Here is a 9,195-nt window from a genome sequence, read left to right as displayed (position 1 = left end):
ATTTAATGTAATATTTAAAAATGATAATACACACAAAAATCCATGAATGCTTTCAGAGTCACATAATAATTCACTGACAAACAGAACTGAGACAGTTCTTTTACAGACTACAATCATTACAATGTTATATATATATATATATTCATATAAATCCATTTAGGTTTGCCGTGCTGTAGCACATATCGGTTGTGACTGTTTTTAGTGTTCATTGCAGTAAGTAGCTGCTTATTATTAGGTCAAATACAGTGTGCAGGGGTCAGCGGGGACAGTGTTGTGCAAGTCGTGATGCGGTTGCGTCATACGCCTGCGACACGTCCACCTTTAGCGAATTTCAATGACAGTTTGCACACATTTCTTGTACGTTTCTTTGATAAGACGGGTAGTTAAACCGTAAAGCGACTACCATGTACAGAGCCGCACGCACAGCTGTGCACGACTGGTCTAATCCGGTGGGCTTGACAATGATTCGCCGGTGTTTAAAATGCAGAGGTAAGCAGTAGCGTTCACTTCAGCTGCGACAGCTAAGAGCTAAAGTGCTACACATGCTAAAGCACGACTCACCTGGTCGGGATTTGTATGTAGCTATAACGTTAGCTTTGTTTTGCATGTGTTTCATAACTGCTGTTCTTCTCGTTATTAGTGGGTGAATATAAAGTTAGGAGTCACGGGGTAACAGCAGCGTTACTGGGCATACTTATAACGTTAAGTTATTTCAAAGTGAGATATTGTTTGTTCCATAAGACTACAAATACCTGCGAGACTATTATTTTTAAGCATCTAAGCTTATAACTTAACACATTTAATTCACTGCGGTCAAATCAGACGACGCTGACATTTTAGTTAATGTGCAACAAATGTTTGAGCTCCGAGTACGGACATACTTTTAGCCTTCACGTCCTCAAAGAGGCGAACAATATATCCCGCATGTATACGTCGTTACGTGTTTGTTATTGTGTTGTAACCAAAGCCTGTATGTAATAGTTCCCCTGCAGCTGAGCTCACGTGCTTACGGTATAGTGCCGCCCCCACGCGACAGTGAGGAGAAGGAGATGTTGGACCAAATTCTGCGCGTGGACCACGCTGGTGAATACGGGGCCAATCGCATCTATGCCGGCCAGATGGCAGTGTTGGGACGATCTAGTACTGGACCGCTCATACAGGTGTGTGCAGCGTGTGACACGTGGCATTGAAGGAGCACAGAAGTCTGCAAACTCGCAACAATGTTTACTTGATGTGTAAAATGCACAACTGGTCTATAACCAATATTACCAATATGGCTGGTTTGTGATGATTTCTGCTGAAGGATGAGTTCTGCCATCTCCAGAGAGAGGGACCGCTGTCTAGTACAAAATTCATTCAAAATGATAATTATTTGACATTGATAACTGTACCTTTTTAGTTTGCTGTATTGTGATCCACCAATAGAAAATACAATATGTGTGCATTCAGCACAGGTGTATCTGCATCATTTGTAATCCTCCATGTCCATGTTTGTTTTACTTTAGGAAATGTGGGATCAAGAAAAGAAACACTTGGCGAAGTTCAATGAGATTCTGGCTGAGAACAGAGTTCGCCCCACAGCGCTGTTACCCCTCTGGAATATTGCTGGATTTGCATTAGGTTGGTAACAGTCATAAGCATACTGAAGAGCTTATAATACAGTTATGAGATAAATTACTTTGAAGAACAAAACACATGCAAAGAAAAAAACAGTTTGACACCGTACCCGATAAGGAGTCCTTGTAAAGTAGCTTAGTTTGTTTTGCATTGGGTTATCATCATGCTTCATTTAATGTGAATAAAGTTAGAGCTCTATCTTCTGTAGAAGAATACTAAAATACCTTTGTCTTGATGGTGCATTTGTCCACCATCATATTATAACTTAGAAAGGCAATATGCAGTCAGTTGCTGCTGTTATTGTTAAATCTTAAATGTGCATTTCCTTTGTTTTAAATCTACTCCAGGTGCATCTAGCGCGCTACTGGGAAAGGAGGGCGCCATGGCCTGCACTGTGGCGGTGGAGGAGAGTATATCCGAGCACTACAACACCCAGATAAGAGCTCTGATGGAGAAGGACCCTGAGAGATACACCGAACTGTTACAAGTGAGTCAGCCACTGTTTTCCCTGTAACTCTTGATACTTCCATTGGTATTGTGGTGATACATAAAAGATGTGACGGAATGTTATTTTACTCTAGGTACAGAGTTTTATAGTGTTACACAGACACAAACAAGCATCGCAACAAAAGAATGCAGTAATGTCACACAGGGATAAAAAGAAAATGAATATTCAAAATAGAGGGAGAAGGTCTAAATGCAACACATGATCGCTTATGAAAAACATAAAAAAGATAGTTTAAAGTATGCCTTAGTGGTTCTAGAGATTGTATATTTAGAGGGTTGACATGTGTTGCAGGAAATTGTGACCAGAGCATCAATTTAAACAGCAGTTTGGAGCAACGAATGTGAACCATGTAAATAAGACGATTTAAAAAAAAAAAGAAAGAGGCGCTCTAAAAAATACATAAGCTTCCTGTTTCTGGCCTAATGAATGGTATTGTGCTGCATTTGAATAGGTTATAAAGGAATTCAGAGATGATGAGATGGAGCATCACGATACAGCATTGGAGCATGATGCTGAAACAGTAAGTAATAATTTACTTCTCTTTCACTGCACCATGCACATAATTACTTTCCACAAAAACTTGATTAGAAGACGCTTTGTGAAATCATAGTACACTACAAAATATAAATATGAGTAGTCATTTACACCAGTATTGAACTGTCTTTGCAGTATTTAATGAATGTCATTTAAAGTACCACAATCTAAGTATGTTGTATTTGTTTGTTTGTTTTAGGTTCCTGGATACTGGCTACTAAAAAATGCAATACAGCTTGGCTGCAAAGCTGCAATACTTGTTTCTCAGCGTGTCTAACATTATATTTAGAATAATTGAAAATTTGCTCTGCTGTTTGTTTGATTTGTTGACTCGGTTTGTATGAAATTATTTGAATTTGAATTTGAATCCTGCTCCCTTGTAAATGAAACACTTTGTCATACTATTTCAAGATTTAAAGTATTGTATACAAACATTCATCGTTACCTACATGAAGCAAAATTGTACTTCTCTGTACAGTGTATAATACACAGACTGTTTAAGTCGGAGGAGGTAACTCTTCCTGAATTAAATAGCAGATCTCTACCCTGTTGTGTCAATGTAAATAATGTGTCGCTCTTTTTTTTGTCACAATGCTTCCTTTGAGATGCAGCTTGCCTGATAAGTAATGTTAGTGAGAACATTAGAAAAACACATTTGCAGTACTGATTCAACTATTGAGAGTAAGCTTATATCAGCAATTATCCAAAATAATGTTTAATTAATGTTCCTTTTCTTCCTTAAGATATCTGAGTGCTCTTGGACAAAAGACAAAGATCTTACACTTGCTGTTCACCAAAAGATAAATACCTAAAATACATGTAATGAGGACGTATTGTTACTAGCATACACAGCCATCATAGCCTTCAACAAACTCTCCTGTTTCACATGTAATAGTTCATATATCAAGCTGAGCAATGACTTGTCATCCTGGCCTAACTGCTAAGCGTCCTCACACAGCTGTTCTGGGTACATTAGGTCACTGAGAAAGAGGGATTGACAAGAGGCTTGTCCAGGGACCCCTAATCTATTAGGCCTTTCAACAGGTTAAGCAAAGGGTTTCGTTCCCCTCTGAGTCAGTATTTGTTTGTCCTCACTGCACACCGAGTACTGACCCCAGGCCTTTTTACCCATAGTTTAACCTTTTCATGCACTTGGAGCATGATGATGCATTGATTTATGGCCAGCTGATGGGACTCAAATCTTTTGATTATAATGTGTCTCCTGGCTCTAGCAGGCAGTAAGGGCGGTTCAATTGAAAACCTCATACTTTACAATATATTTGAACACAGATGGGTGAACAATTTGAGGAGATAACAACATAATGTATCAAGTGGACAAGTCTGTGGATATCTGGAGGGAAACGCCATTCCTCCAAAAGATATTCCCTTATTTTGTGTTTTGATGATAGTACGTACAGAACCCTGTCTAAGTCTCCATTCAGTCTGCAACTGTTCTGATAATATTTCATTTCCTATCTTTACGTAACGTAATGCAACAAATAAATACAAAAACATAAATTGCTAATTTTTCTATATTTTTAAAATAATAAATCATGCACCAGCAATTTAACAGGGATTCAAATTCAAGAGTAAACATTTTAAATTAGGCAAAACGATGCCTGATACCGATAGCTGGATTGGGTATCCAATACCATTATTTAAATACACAATTCAGTAAATTTATATTGATGTATTTATTGAATTTTGTTTTAGAAAGTTAGGAAAGCAATGTTTACTTCAAGCCTAATCTTGCCTTACACATAAAAGAATGATCCCGGTCTCTTCCACACAGTGAGGCATACAGTTTATTGATCAAACACTGCTATTAGGATAATCATTGTATTAACATAATTCAGGTCTTTACTTTATTTCATCGCTTGTCTGTATAGCAGTGTCTGGACTAAAAGTGTTTCACTGAGATGAGCTGTTATCACCCAGGTTCACAGCTCTGATATTTTGCCTAGCATGAAGTCAGAGGAGTTATTTTAGCTGGGGTAGGAGTTTGCATATCAGACCTGACCTCAAGGGTTAATGTGCCGTAATGCCTCCATTTGTTCTGTTTTATAGACAATATATTGATTGGTTAGAGTTGCTGATCACAACGATGTCCTTTTATGATCTCTGTGTTCTGCTAAAATTGTTTCTACATTTTCTAAGCTATAGAAACACTCACTATCTCACCTGCACTAAATAGGACAAGAAATGTTTTTTCTTGTGTTAGTAGAACAAAGAGGTCACCTCACTAAGTAATATGAGACAGTGGGCAGCTTGCAAATCAGAGGTAGAGGATCATACATTATCTCTGCCCAGATTAATAGTGCTGACAGTTTTATAGCAAGGTGTAACTGTTTAAATAAAGAAACAAAAGTACAGCTCCATCTGTAGCACCATTTTGGGTGACGGAATTACTGGTAAATAAAAACAGGAGTGATGACTCAGTAAACATTCAGGTGTTAATAACCGCAAGCCATCAACTTCACATCTAAATTATCTGTCATTGTTTAGCTATAGATATAATACTTTTTAATACGACTTTGATTTTTTATTTCACTTAATGCGAAAAGTTAACGTTCTGTGTCCGTCTATGGCCATCAGGCGTTCATGTGAACTGTTTAGGTTCATTTCTCAGAATTCAAAAGGAATCTGCTGAAACACTGACTGAGAAATTGGCAACAAGAATTTTGAAAGGCCATAAAACTAAACTGGGACTGTCTTGCTACCCGTGAAAAATGTTGGTTGTAAATTTTGAGCAGCACGAATAATACAAATCCTTATAAGTCATAAAAGCTTTCGGATACAGATTGTATTGCTTCTTGGCTTGGCTATACGCAGACTGTCAGTCAGCAGGCCTTTCTGGGGTTTATGGTAACTAACAGATAGCCAAGGTCCATCTGTAGCATTGAGTAACCTCTGGGGATTGAGTCGACATTGTTTCACTTTAGAATCACCATAAAACAGTATTGTGGTAGTCCCATAGTCATAGTATTCTTTCACATTTTGTAAAGTGCACAAACACATGAATCATATCTCCCATTAGTTCATTTAAAATGATAGAATATACAGAATAATCATCAAACAAACATCTCCTAGTGTGTGTTGAGATATAAGCGTATATATCCTTTTGAGAAGTCAGGTTGGAAGAAAAAAACAGCACACAGGGAAATATATATTTAAACTTTCTCCAGCCATGCGCTTTATATGCATCGTCCAATTGCAGAGTGTCCTCCCCAACATAAACAGGTTTGTTAAAGTCGGACCATCATGGTCAATCGAGGTTTAAGCTGTTGGACACTCTGGCGCGATTGAAGGGAATAGTTCGACATTATGGGAGCTACGCCTATTTGTGTTGTTGCCGAGATGAAAACATCGAGAGTCATATCAATCTCCTCATCGAACTCTCAGCTAGAAAGCAAATAAGCATATGTTCCAAGATGTCTTTATATTCACGCTTTAAAGTACTGCTACTACATCTGCTTGTATTCCCCAATCCCTAATCTCCTTAATACAGAGAATAATTGTCTATAATAATAAGTGTCCTCATTCACTTTCTTTATTTGTCCATTATGCTGAAAGCTCTGTCAACCGTGGGTATCCTGACATGATGTGGCTAAGCATGGACATAATGATATCATGTTTTATCTGATGAGCTCAGCCCAGTTGACTGTCTTGGGGAATAAAGTTAACGCAGATGCTAACTGTCATGTCATCATACATTTTATATGCAAATCACATGCATACTTATTGAGAGCATGCATTGATCCTTTAACAAGGGGTTTACAGAAATGAGGGGCCATTAAGTCGAACTGACTCAGTCAGGCTTTTCATATACCTTTGGTTATTTAGGTCAACTACAGCAGCATGGGCTGAAAAACAGCCCGACTTAGAAAGGCAACTCTATAAATAGTAAACATTTTACTGTTCTGTGGTATGTCTATGCATATAAATACCTGTAGTGTGATGTCACTATATGCTTTAGATTACTGTGTTGCAGATTGAAACTTTGTTTTATGGTTTTACAGTTTGTTTCTTGCTTGTGACACATAAATGAGCATTTTCAAATTGTTCTGCTGAAATATGCATGTGTGCATGTCCACGTGCATCTAAATACTTAGACCCATGATAAATCTTTTGGGTGACTGAGTGGTGTGTGTGTGGCCTGAAAGAGCTGTAAACCACGTGTCCACATGTCTCCACAACACATCATGCAACGGGCTGACATCACTTCAGCTGGAATGTCTGATTTACAGCCTGCCACACTGTGCCATCTACCAATCATTTTGGAGAAAGAAGAAGCGCACCAAGGTCAGTCTTCGAGGAAGGTTCAGCAGTACAAAAATTCTCAAAATGAATCTTGTGATGTTGCCCCATTTTCATCATATCATCACAACAAACAAGCGTGCGAGTGTTGCCACATCAGCAGGTCAAAGTTGAGGTACCCAGTGAAATACCTCGCATGCACTGGATGGATTGGCACAAAACTTTGTTTTGCCTTCACAGTGTTCCCTTAACTTTTGTGCAACATTAACATCAGTGCTACTAGGTCAAAGTGTTATGTGTCCAGTACTTTGGTTAATACCTATAAAATGGCATTCCCATCCACCTCAGTTGTACTGTTAATGCTATTTAGCAAATGCTAAAAATACCAGCACGTAGTGGTGTAACGGACCAGTGTTGATCCGTGATCGGTACGGATCCCCCCTCGCGGTTCGGCACGCGGGCGGATTAATTACACAGTTTAACGATAATCATCACAGTGTGAAAGTTTTACTGACGATCGCTATTCGCCGATCTTCAGTATAATATGCGATCAGGACATCTGCATTTATGCTTTTCTAGTCGCAGATCTCTGATAATATCACATTGTAAACAACTAAAACTTGTTTAAATAGACACGAGGAGAGCGATGGTTTTGTTCAGTGACAAACTTCAGTTGTTTGAAAGAGATGTTTTGACAACATAAATAGATATTAAAGATGAATTATGATCTTATAATACATAATTTAAACTACTAATGATAAGATTTGTTTTAATCCATAAAAATACAATCTTTTATTTCCTTATTATTTTAATTGTGTGACGCTATAGATGACTATAACAAAGTAATCTGTTGTCACAAGATAACATTTAGAATTTTTGATGGTTAACAGACTTCAGAGTGGTTGAAATTGTTTTAGGGACGGTGGCAAAAAAAAAGCTGCTATAATCAAATAACAATATGGATGACCAAAAAACAGTGATCAGGGATCTCTAAAAGTTATATTTGTTCCCTTTTTTCTTTTGTGATGATTCAATCCGTGACTGATCCGTGATACTACTCGAACAGTGAGCTTTGTGATCCGTTGCACCACTACTAGCACGCTAAAGTAAGCTTAAAATTGTAAACAGTATACTTGCCAAACATCAGTATGTTAGCATTTTCATTAAAATTGACCTCAAAGCACAGCTGTGCATAAGGACAACCTCACAGAGCTGCTTGGATGGTTGTCCTGTTGACACTTAGTGGTGTATTAAGTCCTGCAGGCCTTTATATTCCTCGCAAATCACAGCCACATAGCATAAGTTTACAAGCTGATTTCCGATTTGTATATGCAGAATGTCCAACCTTTTTCAGGGTGTGGATTCTGAGGTATATGTAATGAACCCACGATATTAAGTTGACAAGAAAACAGACATCAAGGTGATATTTATCTGAATCTTCTCTTATCAGATGGGGCTTGTGCAGCTGTTTCCACCCTGTGCTGTGCGATAGTGGAATTGTTGATCAGGTGTGAAGACTTCTTGTTGAAGCCCAGCACGGCGTGACCCCACCGCTGGTATCCATCACTGCACTGACAGGCCTGGTGGTTCATCCAGCATTACTCCAAGGCCACGTCACTGCTCCACTGTGTCACAAGTCCCAAAGACAAGCTGATCAGTCAAGCACAGTATGCACCCACCCCATCCCCTTTCAGAACCAGTGGCTCACTTTGGCAGGAAAAGAATTGAACCCTGATGGAGACGATAACATTTTCATGGCAGAAATTGTTTGAGGGAAAAAACAGGGTATAAGCAAGTTGCGTGACTTGATATATATATTGTGATGCTTTCGGTTCCCTAATCTCACAATTTGTCCTTAACACATCTTTGACTGTTTAGGATTGTGGTTTTGGTATTCATACTCGGGGTGGAACATATTTTGCCCGGATGAAGGTGCGTCTGGCACGCCGATAAGGTAGACAGAACGCATAGTTGGGTTGTGAGAGGTTCAGCAGAGTGCGCTGCAGCTTTTCGCAGCACACACAACGTATTTGCTTGTCAGCTATCCGATGCTATGCCCGTTACATCACCATCCCAACCCTCCTAAATCCAACACCTTGTATTCGTGCCATCGACCCCTCCTCCATCTATCACACTGATGCATTGGCAGTCTGCAGAAGGTTACCACGCAAGGCCTCTTAACACCTGGTTTTAGGGATAGCTTTGCCCACCCCACCTGCTAGCCTCCTGCAATGGCCGAGCACTTCGCACTGATCCCGCTAAGATCTGCCTGTCATCCT

General features: G+C 39.1%; 1 protein-coding gene across 1 annotated transcript; it reads left to right on the top strand.

Annotated features, from left to right (window-relative positions):
• Positions 1–314: 314 nt before the first annotated feature.
• coq7 (coenzyme Q7 homolog, ubiquinone (yeast)) lies at positions 315–3,203 on the top strand. The gene is made up of 6 exons (XM_079159059.1): positions 315–489; positions 982–1,160; positions 1,506–1,620; positions 1,965–2,104; positions 2,577–2,645; positions 2,859–3,203. Exons 1-6 carry the CDS (start codon positions 405–407, stop codon positions 2,934–2,936), a joined length of 666 nt encoding a protein of 221 aa, XP_079015185.1. The 5' UTR covers positions 315–404; the 3' UTR covers positions 2,937–3,203.
• The last annotated feature ends 5,992 nt before the right edge of the window (positions 3,204–9,195 follow it).

Source organism: Pholis gunnellus (assembly GCF_910591455.1).
Source record: "Pholis gunnellus genome assembly, chromosome: 5".
Classification (NCBI taxonomy): Eukaryota; Metazoa; Chordata; class Actinopteri; order Perciformes; family Pholidae; genus Pholis; species Pholis gunnellus.
Note: the sequence above shows the minus strand (reverse complement) of the source record. Positions and strands in the feature narration are given on the sequence as shown.